The following is a 20,853-nucleotide window of genomic DNA, read 5'->3' as shown; positions in this document are numbered from 1 at the left end:
CGTCACCGAGCTGAACGTGTGCAGATCGCGGAGGTGCCGTACTTTCGGTACTAGGATCGGTCGGATCATGAAGACATACGACTACATCAACCGCGTTGTCATAACGCTTCCGTTTTCGGTCTACAAGGGTACGTGGACATCACTCTCCCCTCTCATTGCTATGCATCACCTAGATAGATCTTGCGTGTTCGTAGGAATTTTTTTGAAGTTACTGCGTTCCCCAACATGTTGGCCACCAACGCAGCTAGAGGCTTTCCAGGCATGCTCGGTAGCATAGATTGTATGCACTGGGAGTGGAAGAACTGTCCATTTGCTTGGCAGGGCTAGTACAAGGGGCATGTTAAAGCGTGCACTGTCATATTAGAAGCGGTGGCTTCGCAAGGTCTTTGGATATGGCATTCTTTCTTCGACATGGCAGGTTCTCACAATGATATCAACGTGCTGCAGCGTTCTCCAGTCTTCGCAAGGCTTGTAGAAGGCCACTCCCCACCTGTCAACTTTGAGATCAACGGCTACCAGTACAACAAGGGATACTATCTAGCTAATGGTATATATCCCTAGTGGTCAACTTTTGTGAAGACAATCTCGAAGCCCCAAGGTGAGAAGAGAAAGAGATTTGCCCAAATGCAAGAGAGTGCTAGAAAGGATGTGGAACGTGCTTTTGGTGTGCTTCAATCCCAATGGGGTGTCGTTCGAAACCCTGCACTGACATGGGATGAAGGGAAGCTTTGGGAGGTGATGACTGCTTGTGTGATCATGCACAACATGATCGTCGAGGACGAGCGTGATAACAGCATCGTCGACCAAGGATTTGATTTTCAAGGTGAAAATGTTGAACCCTTGCATCAAGAACCGACAACGTTTGAACAGTTTGCCCAATTTCATCGTGATCTGTGTGATTGGCACACTCATTTGGATCTTCAAAATGACTTGGTTGAGCACGTCTGGATTCACATTGGCAACCAATAGATGTATTGGTTCTTAATGTTCATTCAAGACAATTTCGATTTGGTTGTAAAACTATTTTATTCGAGACAATTTCGATTGGGTTGTAAAACTATTCTTATTTTCAGACAATTAATATTTAAACGTGCAAACTAGTTTTGAACATTGAAATATAAATATATGGGCATTTTTGGCCATGGCTGACATGATGGGGCCAAAGGGTGTGTCCGCGCGTTGGGCGCACGGCCACCGCATCTCAGGACAACCCCGGATACGACCACATTACTCTATCCAAACAGACAGAATCCGGACTAAACGGACGTCCGTTTAATGTCGTGCGCTGGAGTTGGCCTAACGAACAGACAAGAAGTACGCCTCTGGGCAGTAGGAGCCATGAGCGTTCGTCCAGCGCCCAAATCCTCCTCCCACGACGTAATCATCGCCAAACATGTCCTTATCTTTACCTCAACAACTTTTAACGTCATTTGTTGGTAGTATACTGTACGAGTTTAGCTTTGTTCACATAGTAATTTAACCGGCGGTCCTTCCAAGGATCACCAGGTACTTATATACTGTGGCGTTTTATTCTGTCAACGAATCATGTAAAGTGCCTTCGCCATGAGACCGCCGGAGCGCTTTGATGAGATCGCCACAACGCCCCAGCCACCCCCACCCGTATCGTCGGAGCTGCGGGACTGGGGTAACCTCCCGGACTTGGTGATCACCGACGTCCTCGACCGCCTCTTCCCATGCCTCCGCTCGCTCTCCGCCTTCGCCGGGACCTGCCGGCCATGGCGGCGCTTCTTCCTCTCCACCATCGCCCCGCGCATCCCGCCTCTCATGCTCAGAGCCACAAGGTACTCCGACGAGTACGCCCGCTTGATCGGCCTCTCCCCTGCCTTGATCGGCGACCCCGTGCCCGTAACACTGCCCGCCTTCTCATCCAAACTCCTCTCCGCGTCCCGCGGCCACCTCATCCTCCTCAAAAGGGGGTATGGCGGAGAGCGTAGCACGCTCCTTGTCGTCGACGCCTTCACCGGCGCCGAGCGTCTCGCCGTCCCGCTGCCTAACGGCTTCGCTTACCACTACGCATCCCTCACCCCAACCCACCTGCTGCTCTTCCACACCCGCGACCACAAATTCGACTCACTCCGCTTCCCGACCCTAAACCCCGACCCTCAGTGGACGCCGCACCGCCTTCCCCGTGGTGCCTCCTTCCTCTCAACCGTGATCGAGTTCCACGGCCGCGTCCTTGGCGTCACCGACCGAGCGGAGCTGCTGGAGTTTCGCCTCCATGCTGTCAACGCTCCACGCCATTCATCCCATGCGGTCCGGTTGCTGCCCACAACCGGCCTCCCGGACCCGGACGCCGCCGCCACGTTTGACCGTTTACGGTACGGGCCCCGCCTAGTAGCCGCCGGCGAGCGGCTGCTACTCCTGCTCATTATGACGGATCCCCCGACCCCCCTCGAGACCCGCACGGGCATCGGGACGAGAGTGCAGAAGGTGAGCGTGCATGCCCTCGACATGGCGACGATGATGTGGGAGGAGCTGCAAGACATCGGGGAGTACAGCTTGTTCGTGGACTGCCCCGGGAGAAGCGCAATGGCGTGCGCCGATGCGGCACGCTGCGGAGTGGTGGCCAACCGAGTCTACTTCCTCGTCTGCTCGACGTATTACGACTTCGGAAGACAGCCGCCCTTCCACATGTTCGCACCAGGGTCCGGCCGCGACAAGTGCTACGATTCGCCGTGGTCTGCGCTCATCTCCCATGACCGTGATTGGCCGCCGTTACACATATGGGTCTACCCGAGCCTCTTCTATCAATCATGTGCATCACTATTTATCAAATCAGATGATACCCCAAACGTTGATGCGAAAACCAATTATTGCAATATACTTTGAGTTATTTGATTCTTGTATGAAACATGAATAGTTAAATTAATAACATTTGAACTAAAATTTTAGATATACATTGTATATTGTATTTAATTATTGTGTATTTAAAATGTTGTTGCAATATAAGTGACATAATATAATAATAAAAACTTGTTTCATGCATGTTGAATGGGCCTTCGATGAGGTGGCATGTGCGATGAGATGGGATGTGTGCATGAGATCTACTAAAAGTTGTTCACATGTGCATCATGGTGGGGCCTTTGGTGAGATGACACATGTTAAGATACTCCCTCCATTTACTTATATACAAGGCTACTATGCAATATACATTTTACAATTAGAGCCTGCATACTCGCCCGGCCCCTAAATTTTTTTGCCGCGGCCCGCAAACCGCACGCCCCACCTCCAACAGCCATGTGGGGCTGAATGTGGAGCTCCAGACGCGGCTCCGGCGGCGGAAGGGACCCGGAGCGCGGAAGCGCGGGGCCCGGAAGTGGACCAACCGCGGCCTGTCGCCGCCGGCGAGCTTCCAGCGGAGCGAGACGGCGGAGTACGACCGCCGGCGCGCGTCCTTCTCCTCTACGAGGTCCTCGTACGCCGGGAGCTCCTCCTCCGGTGCGGGCCTTCTCCCCGTGAAGAGGGAGTGGTCCAAGGACGAGGAGGAGACGGAGGAGCCGGACGCGTTCGCCTTAGTCCCCGTGAAGGAGGAGCCCGCTCCGCTCGGCCGCCGCGGAGTCATCGGGCCGGAAGACCACGTCACCGACTTCGACGCCGTTGCGGCCGCCATCGCCGAGCGGAGCGTGCGCGAGGAGGCGGAGCGCCAGCGCCACACCGAGGAGCTCGAAGCCCTCCAGTGGCGGGAGGCGGTCGCCGCCAACCTCGCCGCCAAGGAGAAGGCTCAGGAGTGGCGCCGCATCCGCGCGGAGCAGGAGGCGAAGTACGTCGACCTGTGCAGTTCGGGCGAGGAGGATTGAGCGTCCGGCTCCTCCACGGCGTCGTCCATTTGCCGCGACCTCGCCGCCGTCAGATCCAACCCCTCTAGTACTAGTTTAACGTAGTATGTAGTATAACTATGCTTGTAGTTTGTTGATCATGTGATGAACTATGTTTGTGCAATTTCTCCCGCGAAAGTGTTTTTTCAAATTATGCAGGTTTAGATACGGGTTCTGTTCGGCCGCGCTAGTTTTCGACCCGCAAACGCGATCTTCGTGGAACCGCAAACGCGTTTTGCGGGTCAAATTTTTGCGGGGTCTGCTAGAGTTGCTCTAACCTATGCCAACATAATAGCATAGGAACGCAGGGGCAGCCGCGGCATGTTGACGCTGGGAAAACGCTGGGGATAGCGGACCCGGGATTGCGTAACAAGTGGTATCATGAGCTAGGTTGACGGGAGGTCATGGAAATTGATCTAGAGGAAGGAAGAGAACATCGACGGTATTGGTCGTGTTGTAATCTTTGAGTCGAGACTGCAAGCATCTCTGTTGTGCCAACAATCTTTCACCCATATCTGCTGTAACCCAAGGTTTTCAGTTCCGTTGAACTTTTCCACCTCAAACCTCATACCCCCACTAGTGCAAAACCGGGATGTATCACCGGTTCGTAAGGGCCTTTAGTGCCGGTTCCGCAACCGGCACTAAAGAGTGCGGACTAAAGGTCCCCCCCTTTAGTACCGGTTAGGCACGAACCGGCACTAAAGTGCACCCACGTGGCACGAGCCAGCGCCGGGGGCGGGGAGCCTTTAGTACCGGTTGGTAAAACCAACCGGTACTACAATATTTGAGGGGGTTTTGATTTTATTTTTTATTTTTCCTTTAATTTTGTTTTTTCCATTTAATATTTTTTTGTTTGCTGGTATTTTACGATACTACATATTGTACACGTTATGCATATATATATATATATATATATATATATATATATACATATATATATATATATATATATCATCGAATGTCTCACAACCACCATTATTCACACATATACATGCATGTATATATTTATACAATTAGGTATATATACAATTTCCCCTACATGTTGCCTTGGTGCCTTCGGAGCACGATGACAAGTGGTTCATGGGGGCGGTAGCGGGTAATAGTATTCTTCGTTCGGATCTATGACCTGGTAGAGCAAAACTCCCGCTATTTCCTCTTGAAGTGCTCGTATGCGCTCCGTTGGTAGGAGCTTCTCCCGTACGTCATGGAACTGTTAAGAAGGAGATCAATATGCATGCATGTGTATTAGTTGTGTGACTAGATATCGATAATCATGTAAAAATTGTGAATAGTGTTCTGTGAAACGTACCCATTGCTGTCTATCAGATATGCTCCTTTTGGACGCCATCATGCGAATGTTCTCGCAAACGTAGAATGCACACACATCAATCCCCGACGCCTGCTTCAGGGCCTTTACGAGAATTGAATTTAATCAGGTAATAATTAATCAAGCATGATAATTAATTAATGGTATTGAAACAAGAATTAAAGAGATGGTAGCTAGCTAGCTAGTACTGTTGGGAATCGTAGCATAATTTTAAAATTTTCCTACGTTCACCAAGATGCATCTATGGAGTATACTAGCAACGAGGGGAAGGGAGTGCATCTACATACCCTTGCAGATCGCGAGCGGAAGCGTTCCAATGAACGTGGATGACGGAGTCGTACTCGCCGTGATCCAAATCACCGATGACCGAGTGCCGAACGGACGGCACCTCCGCGTTCAACACACGTACGGTGCAGCGACGTCTCCTCCTTCTTGATCCAGAAAGGGGGAAGGAGAGGTTGATGGAGATCCAGCAGCACGACGGCGTGGTGGTGGATGTAGCGGGTCTCCGCAGGGCTACGCCGAGCTTCTACGAGAGAGAGAGGTGTTGCAGGGGAGGAGGGAGGCGCCCAAGGCTGTTGTGTGCTGCCCTCCCTCCCCCCTTTATATAGGCCCCTGGGGGGGCGCCGGCCCTGGAGATCAGATCCAAGGGGGGGCGCCGGCCAAGTGGGGGGGAAGGGGTGCCTTGCCCCCCAAGGCAAGGGGGAACTCCCCCTAGGGTTCCCAACCCTAGGCGCAGGGGGGAGGCCCAAGGGGGGCGCCCCAGCCCACTAGGGGCTGGTTCCCTTCCACTTTCAGCCCACGGGGCCCTCCGGGACAGGTGGCCCCACCCGGTGGACCCCCGGGACCCTTCCGGTGGTCTCGGTACAATACCGATAACCCCGAAACTTTCCCGGTGGCCGAAACTGGACTTCCTATATATAATTCTTCACCTCCGGACCATTCCGGAACCTCTCGTGACATCCCGGATCTCATCCGGGACTCCGAACAACTTTCGGGTTTCCGCATACATATATCTCTACAACCCTAGCGTCACCGGACCTTAAGTGTGTAGACCCTACGGGTTCGAGAGACATGCAGACATGACCGAGACGCCTCTCCGGTCAATAACCAACAGCGGGATCTGGATACCCATGTTGGCTCCCACATGCTCCACGATGATCTCATCGGATGAACCACGGTGTCGAGGATTCAATCAATCCCGTATACAATTCCCTTTGTCAATCGGTATGTTACTTGCCCGAGATTCGATCGTCGGTATCCCAATACCTTGTTCAATCTCGTTACCGGCAAGTCTCTTTACTCGTACCGCAATGCATGATCCCGTGACTAACGCCTTAGTCACATTGAGCTCATTATGATGATGCATTACCGAGTGGGCCCAGAGATACCTCTCCGTCATACGGAGTGACAAATCCCAGTCCCGATCCGTGCCAACCCAACAGACACTTTCGGAGATACCCGTAGTGCACCTTTATAGTCACCCAGTTACGTTGTGACGTTTGGCACACCCAAAGCACTCTTACGGTATCCGGGAGTTGCACGATCTCATGGTCTAAGGAAAAGATACTTGACATTGGAAAAGCTCTAGCAAACGAAACTACACGATCTTTTATGCTATGCTTAGGATTGGGTCTTGTCCATCACATCATTCTCCTAATGATGTGATCCAAATCACCGATGACCAAGAAATTTAAAACAAGTACTTAAATTACTTTAAGTACTTGTTTATATCAGGTGTACACAGAAGTATATCGATAACCGTAACCATCCATTATGCTCTGATACCACTGTTGGGAATCGTAGCATAATTTTAAAATTTTCCTACGTTCACCAAGATGCATCTATGGAGTATACTAGCAACGAGGGGAAGGGAGTGCATCTACATACCCTTGTAGATCGTGAGCGGAAGCGTTCCAATGAACGTGGATGACGGAGTCGTACTCGCCGTGATCCAAATCACCGATGACCGAGTGCCGAACGGACGGCACCTCCGCGTTCAACACACGTACGGTGCAGCGACGTCTCCTCCTTCTTGATCCAGCAAGGGGGAAGGAGAGGTTGATGGAGATCCAGCAGCACGACGGCGTGGTGGTGGATGTAGCGGGTCTCCGCAGGGCTACGCCGAGCTTCTACGAGAGAGAGAGAGGTGTTGCAGGCGAGGAGGGAGGCGCCCAAGGCTGTTGTGTGCTGCCCTCCCTCCCCCCTTTATATAGGCCCCCTGGGGGGCGCCGGCCCTGGAGATCAGATCCAAGGGGGGGGGGGCGGCCAAGTGGGGGGAAGGGGTGCCTTGCCCCCCAAGGCAAGGGGGAACCCCCTAGGGTTCCCAACCCTAGGCGCAGGGGGGAGGCCCAAGGGGGGTGCCCCAGCCCACTAGGGGCTGGTTCCCTTCCACTTTCAGCCCACGGGGCCCTCCGGGACAGGTGGCCCCACCCGGTGGACCCCCGGGACCCTTCCGGTGGTCCCGGTACAATATCGATAACCCCCGAAACTTTCCCGGTGGCCGAAACTGGACTTCCTATATATAATTATTCACCTCCGGACCATTCCGGAACCTCTCGTGACGTCCCGGATCTCATCCGGGACTCCGAACAACTTTCGGGTTTCCGCATACATATATCTCTACAACCCTAGCGTCACCGGACCTTAAGTGTGTAGACCCTACGGGTTCGGGAGACATGCAGACATGACCGAGACGCCTCTCCGGTCAATAACCAACAGCGGGATCTGGATACCCATGTGGGCTCCCACATGCTCCACGATGATCTCATCGGATGAACCACGGTGTCGAGGATTCAATCAATCCCGTATACAATTCCCTTTGTCAATCGGTATGTTACTTGCCCGAGATTCGATCGTCGGTATCCCAATACCTTGTTCAATCTCGTTACCGGCAAGTCTCTTTACTCGTACCGCAATGCATGATCCCCTGACTAACGCCTTAGTCACATTGAGCTCATTATGATGATGCATTACCGAGTGGGCCCAGAGATACCTCTCCGTCATACGGAGTGACAAATCCCAGTCTCGATCCGTGCCAACCCAACAGACACTTTCGGAGATACCCGTAGTGCACCTTTATAGTCACCCAGTTACGTTGTGACGTTTGGCACACCCAAAGCACTCTTACGGTATCCGGGAGTTGCACGATCTCATGGTCTAAGGAAAAGATACTTGACATTGGAAAAGCTCTAGCAAACGAAACTACACGATCTTTTATGCTATGCTTAGGATTGGGTCTTGTCCATCACATCATTCTCCTAATGATGTGATCCCGTTATCAATGACATCCAATGTCCATAGTCAGGAAACCATGACTATCTGTTGATCAACGAGCTAGTCAACTAGAGGCTTACTAGGGACAGGTTGTGGTCTATGTATTCACACATGTATTACGATTTCCGGACAATACAATTATAGCATGAATAATAGACAATTACCATGAACAAAGAAATATAATAATAACCATTTATTATTGCCTCTAGGGCATATTTCCAACAGTCTCCCACTTGCACTAGAGTCAATAATCTAGTTACATTGTGATGAATCGAACACCCATTGCGTCCTGGTGTTGATCATGTTTTGCTCTAGGGAGAGGTTTAGTCAACGGATCTGCTACATTCAGGTCCGTATGTACTTTACAAATATCTATGTCTCCATTTTGAACACTTTCACGAATGGAGTTGAAGCGACGCTTGATATGCCTGGTCTTCCTGTGAAACCTGGGCTCCTTCGCAAGGGCAATAGCTCCAGTGTTGTCACAGAAGAGAGTCATTGGGCCCGACGCATTGGGAATCACCCCTAGGTCGGTAATGAACTCCTTCATCCAGACTGCTTCCTGTGCTGCCTCTGAGGCTGCCATGTACTCCGTTTCACATGTAGATCCCGCCACGACGCTTTGCTTGCAACTGTACCAGCTTACTGCTCCTCTATTCAAAATATACACGTATCCGGTCTGTGACTTCGAGTCATCCAGATCTGTGTCGAAGCTAGCGTCGACGTAACCCTTTACGACGAGCTCTTCGTCACCTCCATAAACGAGAAACATATCCTTAGTCCTCTTCAGGTACTTCAGGATATTCTTGACCGCTGTCCAGTGTTCCTTGCCGGGATTACTTTGGTACCTTCCTACCAAACTTACGGCAAGGTTTATATCAGGTCTGGTACACAGCATGGCATACATAATAGACCCTATGGCCGAGGCATAGGGGATGACACTCATCTGTTCTATATCTTCTGCCGTGGTCGGGCATTGAGCCGTGCTCAATTGCACACCTTGCAATACAGGTAAGAACCCCTTCTTGGACTGATCCATACTGAACTTCTTCAATATCTTGTCAAAGTATGTACTCTGTGAAAGACCAATGAGGCGTCTTGATCTATCTCTATAGATTTTGATGCCTAATATATAAGCAGCTTCTCCAAGGTCCTTCATTGAAAAACACTTATTCAAATAGGCCTTTATACTTTCCAAGAATTCTATATCATTTCCCATCAATAGTATGTCATCCACATATAATATGAGAAATGCTACAGAGCTCCCACTCACTTTCTTGTAAACACAGGCTTCTCCATAAGTCTGTGTAAACCCAAACGCTTTGATCATCTCATCAAAGCGAATGTTCCAACTCCGAGATGCTTGCACCAGCCCATAAATTGAGCGTTGGAGCTTGCATACTTTGTTAGCATTCTTAGGATCGACAAAACCATCCGGCTGCATCATATACAACTCTTCCTTAAGGAAGCCGTTAAGGAATGCCGTTTTGACGTCCATCTGCCATATCTCATAATCATAGTATGCGGCAATTGCTAACATGATTCGGACGGACTTCAGCTTCGCTACGGGTGAGAAAGTCTCATCGTAGTCAACCCCTTGAACTTGTCGATAACCCTTAGCGACAAGTCGAGCTTTGTAGATGGTCACATTACCATCTGCGTCCGTCTTCTTCTTAAAGATCCATTTGTTTTCTATGGCTCGCCGCTCATCGGGCAAGTCAGTCAAAGTCCATACTTTGTTTTCATTCATGGATTCTATCTCGGATTTCATGGCTTCTAGCCATTTGTCGGAATCCGGGCCCGCCATCGCTTCTTCATAGTTCGAAGGTTCACCGTTGTCTAACAACATGATTTCTAGGACAGGGTTGCCATACCACTCTGGTGCGGAACGTGTCCTTGTGGACCTACGAAGTTCAGCAACTTGATCTGAAGCTTCATGATCATCATCATTAACTTCCTCCCCAGTCGGTGTAGGCACCACAGGAACATTTTCCCGCGCTGCGCTACTTTCCGGTTCGGAAGGGGTGACTATCACCTCATCAAGTTCCACTCTCCTCCCACTCAATTCTTTCGAGAGAAACTCCTTCTCCAGAAAGGACCCGTTCTTGGCAACGAAGATCTTGCCTTCGGATCTGAGGTAGAAGGTATACCCAATAGTTTCCTTAGGGTATCCTATGAAGACGCATTTTTCCGATTTGGGTTCGAGCTTTTCAGGTTGAAGTTTCTTGACATAAGCATCGCATCCCCAAACTTTTAGAAACGACAGCTTAGGTTTCTTCCCAAACCATAATTCATACGGTGTCGTCTCAACGGATTTAGACGGTGCCCTATTTAAAGTGAATGCGGCAGTCTCTAGCATAGCCCCAAAATGAGAGCGGTAAATCGGTAAGAGACATCATAGATCGCACCATATCCAATAGAGTGCGATTACGACGTTCGGACACACCATTTCTCTGAGGTGTTCCAGGCGGCGTGAGTTGTGAAACTATTCCACATTTCCTTAAGTGTGTACCAAATTCGTGACTTAAATATTCTCCACCACGATCTGATCGTAAGAATTTTATTTTTCTGTCACGTTGATTCTCGACTTCACTCTGAAATTCCTTGAATTTTTCAAAGGTTTCAGACTTGTGTTTCATTAGGTAGACATACCCATATCTACTTAAATCATCAGTGAGAGTGAGAACATAACGATATCCTCCGCGAGCCTCAACACTCATTGGACCACACACATCGGTATGTATGATTTCCAATAAGTTGGTTGCTCGCTCCATTGTTCCGGAGAACGGAGTCTTGGTCATCTTACCCATGAGGCATGGTTCGCACGTGTCAAATGATTCGTAATCAAGAGACTCCAAAAGTCCATCTGCATGGAGCTTCTTCATGCGCTTGACACCAATGTGACCAGGGCGGCAGTGCCACAAGTATGTGGGACTATCGTTATCAACTTTACATCTTTTGGTATTCACACTATGAACATGTGTAACATCACGTTCGAGATTCATCAAAAATAAACCATTGACCAGCGGGGCATGACCATAAAACATATCTCTCAAATAAATAGAACAACCATTATTCTCAGATTTAAATGAGTAGCCATCTCGGATTAAACGAGATCCAGATACAATGTTCATGCTCAAAGCTGGCACTAAATAACAATTATTGAGGTTTAAAACTAATCCCGTGGGTAGATGCAGAGGTAGCGTGCCAACGGCGATCACATCGACCTTGGAACCATTCCCGACGCGCATCGTCACCTCGTCCTTTGCCAGTCTCCGTTTATTCCGTAGTTCCTGCTTTGAGTTACAAATATGAGCAACCGCACCGGTATCAAATACCCAGGAGCTACTACGAGTACTGGTAAGGTACACATCAATTACTTGTATATCACATATACCTTGGGTGTTGCCGGCCTTCTTCTTGTCCGCTAAATATTTGGGGCAGTTCCGCTTCCAGTGACCACTTCCCTTGCAATAAAAGCACTCAGTCTCGGGCTTGGGTCCTTTCTGTGACTTCTTCCCGGTAACTGGCTTACCGGGCGCGGCAACTCCCTTGCCGTCCTTCTTGAAGTTCTTCTTACCCTTGCCCTTCTTGAACTTAGTGGTTTTATTCACCATCAACACTTGATGTTCTTTTCTGATCTCTACCTCAGCTGATTTCAGCATTGAATATACCTCGGGAATGGTCTTTTCCATCCCCTGCATATTGTAGTTCATCACAAAGCTCTTGTAGCTTGGTGGAAGCGACTGGAGGATTCTGTCAATGACCGCGTCATCCGGGAGATTAACTCCCAGCTGAGACAAGCGGTTGTGCAACCCAGACATTCTGAGTATGTGCTCACTAACAGAACTGTTCTCCTCCATTTTACAGCTGAAGAACTTGTCGGAGACATCATATCTCTCGACCCGGGCATGAGCTTGAAAAACCAGTTTCAGCTCCTCGAACATCTCATATGCTCCATGTTTCTCAAAACGCTTTTGGAGACCCGGTTCTAAGCTGTAAAGCATGCCGCACTGAACGAGGGAGTAATCATCAGCACGCTGCTGCCAAGCGTTCATAACGTCTCGCTAATTATGATTGGACGGCTCGTAGAACCGCATGTTGGTTGCAGCGAGGCACCCCTTTCATCCATGATCTTGTTTTAGCAGATAATAACCATGTTGCTATGAAATAAAAGTACTTGATCACCTGCAAAAAAAATTGTTAACCACCACGGCAGGGCAGGGAAATTAAGGTCCTTGCTGAGGCAGTTGCTAGTGTGCACCTACATTGAAGCATTATGAAATGTAAACTCGAACTTGGTGTTAATCTTCTAACACAAAGTATAATTTGTTCAAATTAATATGCTTTTATGCCAGTGATTTGATTCACAGATTGAAGCATAGATTTTCTTTTCCAGTGGTTTGATTCACAGATTGAAACATGATTAGTTGGCTTTTTAACTTTCAAGTCTTTGGAGGAAAACCTGAGATGATTAAATCTGTTTTCTCTCCAGTTTTAACTATTTGTATGATGGGTCTAAACACTTAAGGAGGACGGGGAGTGCTCAATTTTATTTGCTCTTAACAAATACTTTGCTGGACAAAAATCTCCACAAGTTATACAGCAAGATAAACCTCCCACGGGCGATGCTCACTAAAGAAAATTACTATAGCACGTGACCACCCCTCCCCTAAGGGGAATATAGATTCTCTGACGTACATCACCTGCCTTTATAGTGGCTGACATGTGGCTCCGGGAACAAACTGGCCCACATGTAAGCGAGCCAAAGGAAGGTGTGCATCAGAGAATCTGCGCCGCCCCACGACAACTCTTGAGGGTCTTCCTGATGGAAGGACCACTTGTCAATGACACAATGCATGCCATTTGTGTCAAATATATTGCAAGCCAAACTGTTCCATTTTGTAAAAAAGAATCACTTTTGAAGAGGAGGAGCAACTTGATCAGTGGGTCACGGGCTTCCAGTGACAAAGAGCTTGCGGTAGTAATACTTCCGTTTTATGAAAGATTGACATCTGGCAGAATCAACTTTTGTCGATCTCGATGCATCAGCTTTATTCTTATGTGAAAAATGAGCACTCCTCTTTCTGGAATGTGTTTGCAATATATTGCTCCATGAAAAATGTATCAACTACCATTGCCAATCTTCTAGACTTGTTGGTTCAAGAACATTATTTAGATTTTTATGATGAGTGGATCTACATTTGTAGCTCTTCTTGTTTGACGCTAATTAAGTTATTTGACACTATTACGACACTCACTGACTCCCCCTTTCCCAAGCAGTTTTACTAGATCTAGATGTGAAAAAATGCCCAACTTAAGTATGGAACATTTTATTGCCTGCTTCATAATGAGAGGGTCATCTAAACGAGATTTTGAAAAAAAAGTGCATCAATTTATAAAAAGTTCATAAATTAGAAAAAAATCACAAATTTTAATAAAGTTCATCGATTTTGAAAATAGATTGGAAACAAGTATGCATGGAAGCAAGTATGCTGGTTCTTTTTTTCGTTCTTTTATTTTTATTTTTTAAAACATTAAAAAATAGATTGGAAACGTTTTAGAAGAATGTTTGGGCAATGTAAGAGAATTTTCATGCAACTTGAAAAATTATACATACCATTCAAAAATATATATGTATCCTATTAAAAATTTCACACATTCAAAAAAATGTTCTTACATTTAAAAATGTTCATTAAAGTCTGAAAAAACTTGCAACTTTGAAAATAATGCATTACATATAAAAATATTTGTACCATTTTAAAAGTTCTTCATAACTCTTAAAAAGATTCCTACATATAAAAATGTCCATGAAAATGTAAAAATTTGTTCGCGTAAATTTTGAATTTTCTAAATGATATGTAAATAAAAATATCCATGCACTAAAAATGGCGGATTACAAAAGTTCATAAATTTGAAAAAGAAAAAATGAAAGAAAAGAAAGAAAAAAGAAAAACAGTAAAGAACAAGAGAGATAAGAAAAGGACCGAAGTAAATCTTCCCGAAACTGGTTTTTTTTTTGAGAAAGAAATCTTCCCGAAACTGGTGGAAGGTTTCCAAAGCGAGCACTACATTCCGAAAACTGCTCGGGTACAATCACTCTATTGAGATGGCCCACCGCGAGGAATGTCGTAGTGCAGAGCTCCATACATCGTGAATCCTATTCGCACCCCATTGCGTCGAACTATCCATGCTTCGCACACAGTTGGTGAGAGAGTATCTAACTGGGTCACCCCGTTAAGGTGTTCCACCGATCCCAGTTTTGGGAACCTTCTACTCCCTCCGCTCCTAAATATTTGTCTTTTTAGAGATTTCAAATGGACTACCACATACGGATGTATATAGACATATTTTATAGTGTAGTTTCACTCATTTTTCTCCATACGTAGTCACGTGTTGAAATCTCTAGAAAGACAAATATTTAGGAACGGAGGGAGTAGGAGGTTTCTCACCCGGTTCAGGTGCCTTTTTCGTTTTTTCCCTTTTTATTAATTTGCCTTTTTATTTTAAAAAGTTTAATGTTTAAACAATTCAGAATTTAATTTTTTTGGAATTTCCAATAAAGTTATTTTTTTGAGAAATCTCCAAAAGAGTTAGTTTTTCTCCAAAAAAGTTGGTGTTTCTAAAAGCCGAGGCAACTCTGTCAGGAAACGGCTAGCCCAACGAGATCGAGGTCTAATCCAATTCGGCCCACTTAACAACGACCGTTCCGTCTGCTTCGTGGCGCGGCATGCGACCGGGGCAACACGCCGTCTCCTTCCCCACATCGTCGTCAATCCCCAATTCCCAAATCACGCGCTCCGACGACCAAACCCTAACCTCGGATCCCCGGAAGCACGCCAAATTCGCCAACCCTCCCCTCAGATTGGGCATGCCAGCCCCCCGAAACTCCAGCCCGTGACCTCGCCGGAGACGATGGCCTCGCTGCCGCCGCATCCCCGCCGGATTCGGCCCATCGCCGCGGCCTCCCTGGTGCTCTTCCTCCTCTTCCTCTACACCCGCTCGGATGGGAACCCTCCGCGGCTCCCGGGCTCCGATTCGCGCCCGCTCCACCGGAGGCTCCTCTCCGGTGCCGATCCCGCCAGCCCCGCCGCGTCCAGAGGCGGGAACCTTTCGGAGGTCACCGGGCTGAACGGCGAGCAGCTGGAGAACCCCTCCACCGCGTGCGCCGGCATCGACCGCCACGAGGGTTTCGGGTCCCAGTGCGAGTTCCTCCGGGCTCACCCGCAGTGCAGCTCCGGCGGGTTCGTCGACTACCTGGACTTCTTCTACTGCAGGTGCGAGAGATTCAGGCTGCTTGGATATGCCGTGCTTGCAGTGTGCCTCGCGGCGCTGTTCTACATGCTCGGTAACACGGCCGCGGACTACTTCTGTTGCAGCCTAGAGAAGATGTCTGCGCTGCTGCGGCTACCGCCGACAGTGGCTGGTGTTACCCTGCTCCCCTTTGGTAATGGTGCTCCTGATGTGTTTGCCAGCATTGCAGCGTTTATGGGGTCTGGCGCCGGGGATGTCGGGCTGAACAGCGTGCTGGGCGGAGCGGTGTTTGTTACCTGCGTCGTTGTTGGGGCAGTATCATTGTCCGTCGCGGAGAAGAATGTGCAGATTGATTGGAGGTGCTTTGTGAGGGATGTTGGATTCTTCCTGATCACTTTGGTGGCACTGTCTATTATGTTGATTGTCGGGAAGGTGACCGTTTGGGGAGCTATGCTGTTTGTATCGATTTATGTGGTTTATGCATTTGTGGTGGCTGCAAATGAGTTATTAAGGAAGCATGCACGGATGCTGAAGTTTGATGTAGTCACACCATTGCTTCCGGTGAGGGGAAGTATCTTCTCACACGGACTAGAGGAGGATGATTCTGTGTACAGTTCACTTCTTGAGGAGGATACAAGTGATGACGCGGCCCAGGTAAACACATCATTGCCGCAGTGGATGTGGGCTTCTCATGTGGCTATCTACTCAAATCAAGGGAGAGATGGTTCACCTGACAGGCCTTTGTGGGGTTGGAATGAAGAAGGAAGAGTGGATACCTCCACGCTTAACTACTCCAAACTGTTTCTGTTTTTGGAGCTACCCTTGACAATACCAAGAAAGTTGACGATTCCAATAGTTGAGGAAGACCGCTGGTCACAAGAATATGCTGTTGCCAGTGCTGGCTTGGCACCTCTACTCTTAGCATTTCTGTGGAACAGCCAGGATGGAGTATCCACGGGTGCCAGCGTAGCAGCATATGTGATTGCTGGTATTTTTGGGATTGCACTTGCAGGTCTTGCTTTTACATTCACCAGTCCCGACCGCCCTCCAAGGAGATACTTACTCCCATGGGTGTTTGGAGGGTTTGTGATGAGCATCGTTTGGTTCTACATCATTGCCAATGAGCTGGTTGCACTGTTGGTTGCATTTGGAGTGATACTTGGGATTAATCCTTCAATTCTTGGTTTAACGGTGTTAGCATGGGGCAATTCGATGGGTGACTTAATGTCAAATGTGGCCTTGGCAATGAATGGTGGAGATGGTGTACAGATTGCTATGTCTGGCTGTTATGCAGGACCTATGTTTAATACACTTGCTGGCCTAGGAATATCGATGCTACTTGGAGCTTGGTCGACGGCACCCAACTCTTATGTTCTTCCGCAGGACCGCTCTCTTATTTACACGATGAGCTTCCTGGTTGCTGGGTTGATCTGGGCGCTTGTTACGCTGCCACGAAGCGGCATGCGACCTAACAAGACGCTTGGAGTTGGCCTCATTGCTCTCTACTCAGTTTTCCTTTTCATTAGAGTAAGCAGTGCTATGGGGATATTGCCACTCCCGGGCTTGAATTAGTTGTTTGTGTCTATTGTACATGACTGTCCTTTATACAGATGAAATGGAGTTGTACATTGTTCCTCTGTTCTGTTGTTATGCCTCAGATTCGGTCGTATGCCTGTCAGGCTTTCTAGACAATAAAGCCAGAGCATGCCTGCAACTGGTCTACTTATCTGTAAGCTTAATCGCCTTTCATGCTGATAGCAATAATTTTAAACTTCTGCTGTGTCAACTTATCTAAGGTACAAAAAAAGGTACTGTGCAGCAGCGTGACCTTTTGTGATCTGTTTTGTATGTGACAAAAAAATTAGCAGTTTGGCACTCTCACTTGTTTGCTGAGTAGTGACTTGTAGTCATGCTTAGCTTGTTATCTTGTACTCCCATCGTTCCAAAATAATTGAAGTTCTAGAATTTTCCCAAGTCAAAATTAAGTTTGACAGAGTGTATAGAAAAATCCGCAATGATCTATGATACTCAAAATACATTGACACAGCAGAATCAAATATATGTAGATATGTTTCATAATGAAGTAAATTTGATTTTGTAGATGTTGATATATTCTTATATAGGCTTGGTCAAACTTAATGAAGTTTGACTTAGGATAATCCTAAAACTTCAATCATTTTGAAAAATGTTTCTAGGCTATTTCGCATGCAAAGGCCTCCATAAGATGCTCACTGTGAGGTTGAGACGCAGTGAGGATAATGGCTGGTCACTGGAGCAGTTGGCACACTCGCGTGTTTAATGAGTCGCGGTATGCAGTCATGCTAGGAGCAGAGTAGCGGCATGCAGTGCCGAATCCAAACGGCCGTTTTTGTCCGTCTTTTCATTTGTTTGGGTTGATCAAAGAAGTGGCGTCCGGCCGCGTCTGTGTTTGCGTTGGCATTGCGTTCAACCACCGGTCGATTCATTTGGTCTGCCTGTCCGGTCGGCGGCAACATATGCACAAAATTTTCATGCATGCATCTAACTAAAAGAACATTGCACATAGTTCTAATACAACCAAATAAATCACATAGTACCACTAAATAAAAATCTCATAGTTTACAATCAAATTTAAATTGCCACAAATTTTTCGAAAAGGGGCGCTTTATTACTTAAAAGATTTAAGCATTACACCCGGCCTCTGCATTATTAAGATGCACACAGCCAAAAAATGTCTTCTCACACAAATGAATGATAAAAAGGCGAAATACAAAAACATGAAGAGTCCGTATAACGCCTAAAGCGGAGGGGGATCAATCCTAAGATCATGTTGCCACCCATGCTGGGTAAAAGTATCCCTCGCCGTAGCCTCCAATCGTGTACACACCTCCGTAAACAGGTCTCGATTCTCCACGCATTGTAGAGAGGACCATAAACGAAGAGTCCCGGTACATTTGTAGAGAACCTGCATCAGGGAAGTACTTTTATCGTTAAAAACCTTATCATTTCTACATAGCCAAAGCGACCAAATAACGGCAAGCGCTCCCACCCTGAGAAAAGTTCTAAACCTGTGATCAATCCCGTGTAACCAGTTGCTAAATACATTAGCAACACTACAAGGAGGATACAAGCCAGAAGCTATTTGGATGACTGACCATATAGAACGAGCAAATTTGCATTGGAAGAATAAATGTTTTATTGTCTCATCATGGTGACAAAAGACACATTGCGGACTTCCATGCCAATTCCTTTTAATAAGGTTATCTTTAGTAAGAATGACTCCGTGACGAAGATACCATGCAAAGATTTTATTCTTAAGAGGTATCTTCATCTTCCAGATCTTCTTATTATTATCAACCGGCACATCAGACTGGATTAGCGCTCTATACATGGAATCCACTGAGAATTTTCCATTCCCATGAAGGTTCCACCGAAATACATCAGACCCATGTGATAGGTGCACCGTGGACAACCGCTGGAGCAGGATGTTCCATGATTGGAGTCTAGGTCCAATTAAATCTCTTCCGAACGTCACATTTGGCGGAAATGATTCCATTACCGTGGCGATAGTATCACCCTTGTGGCGCACAATGTTGTATAGAGCCGGACATTGTTCCCGGAGTGTGGCATTCCCTAGCCATTTGTCCTCCCAAAATCTAATTTCCGAGCCGTCCTTAATTGAGAAGGGTCCATAGCAGAAGAAATATTTCTTCGTAGCCATTAGACCCACCCAAAAGTGGGAATCCCCAGGCTTCCAGTATACTTGGGATACCGCCTTGGAGCCCACATATTTCCTCCTTAGGAGGGTTTGCCATACACCTTCTTCCGTCAGAAATTTAAACAACCATTTGCCAAGGAGGGCCCTATTCTTAACCTCAAGGTCATGAATACCCAACCCGCCTTGGTCTTTGGGACGGCAAACCACACTCCATTTGGCCAGTCGATATTTCTTTCTCTCGCTATCTCCTTGCCAAAAGAATCTTGATCGAAAATAATCCAATCTATGTAAAACTCCTTTCGGCAACTGGAAGAAAGAAATCATATATAGTACCATATTACTAAGTACTGAATTTATGAGGACCAATCTTCCACCTAGAGACAACAGTTTACCTTTCCAACTACTAAGTCTTTTCTGAAGTCTCTCCTCGACGTGTTTCCATTCAACATTTGTGAGTCTCCGATAATGTATCGGTATCCCCAAATATGTGATCGGAAACTAGCCCAACCCGCATCCAAACAATTCAGCGTACAGGTGGGCCTCGTCTTGAGCCTCGCCAAAGCAAAACAATTCACTTTTATGAAAATTGATCTTAAGACCCGAGAGTTGCTCGAATGCTGATAGAATTAGTTTCAGATTTCTCGCTTTCTCGAGGTCATGATCCATGAAGAGAATCGTATCATCGGCATATTGAAGTATAGAGAGACCACCATCGACTAGATGATTTACTACCCCTTCAATTTGGTCATCAACCCTGGCACGCTCAATCATGATCGCAAGCATATCCGCCACTATATTGAATAGCATGGGCGATACCGAGTCACCTTGTCGCAAACCCTTCTTCGTTTGGAAATAGTGTTCAATGTCATCATTGACCTTAATGGCAACACTACCTCCAGAAACGAAACTATGGATCATAGCACGCCACTCTGCAGAAAATCCTTTCATTCTGAGAGTCTGTTGAAGAAAGGGCCACTTGACTTTGTCATAAGCCTTTTCAAAGTCTATTTTGAGAACCACCCCATTCAACTTTTTTCGGTGTAATTCATGGACTGTTTCATGAAGGATAACAACACCATCAAGGATGTGTCTGCCTTGCATAAAAGTTGTCTGTGAAGGACAGACCACATGTTTAGCAACCGAATTTAGCCTAATAGTCGCAACCTTCGTGAATATTTTAAAACTAACATTAAGAAGGCAAATAGGTCTATATTGTTGTATCCTTTCAACCTCATTAACCTTAGGTAATAAAATAATCTCACCGAAGTTTAAGCGAAACAATTCTAGTTGGCCAGCATGTAAGTCGCTAAACAAAAGTAGGAGATCCGGTTTGATGACTTCCCAAAAGTGCTGATAGAACTCAGCGGGAAAACCATCCGGACCCGGGGCTTTGTTATGCTCAATTAGGAAAACCGCCTTTCTAACTTCCTCCTCAGAGTATGGGGCTGTTAGAAGGCTGTTTT

At 47.2% G+C, this 20,853-nt stretch overlaps 2 protein-coding genes across 2 annotated transcripts; both read left to right on the top strand.

Moving 5' to 3' along the window:
- Positions 1-411: 411 nt before the first annotated feature.
- Positions 412-969, top strand: LOC141021973 (uncharacterized). Its single transcript, XM_073497842.1, has 2 exons — positions 412-547; positions 722-969. Exons 1-2 carry the CDS (start codon positions 412-414, stop codon positions 967-969), a joined length of 384 nt encoding a protein of 127 aa, XP_073353943.1.
- A 14,186-nt stretch (positions 970-15,155) lies between these two features.
- On the top strand, positions 15,156-17,464 carry LOC109748625 (cation/calcium exchanger 4). The gene has a single exon (XM_020307654.4). It carries the CDS (start codon positions 15,355-15,357, stop codon positions 17,263-17,265), a length of 1,911 nt encoding a protein of 636 aa, XP_020163243.1. The 5' UTR covers positions 15,156-15,354; the 3' UTR covers positions 17,266-17,464.
- Positions 17,465-20,853: the final 3,389 nt, after the last annotated feature.

This window comes from Aegilops tauschii, chromosome 4 (genome assembly GCF_002575655.3).
Source record: "Aegilops tauschii subsp. strangulata cultivar AL8/78 chromosome 4, Aet v6.0, whole genome shotgun sequence".
Lineage (NCBI taxonomy): Eukaryota > Viridiplantae > Streptophyta > Magnoliopsida > Poales > Poaceae > Aegilops > Aegilops tauschii.
This window is presented reverse-complemented; position numbering and strand designations above follow the sequence as displayed.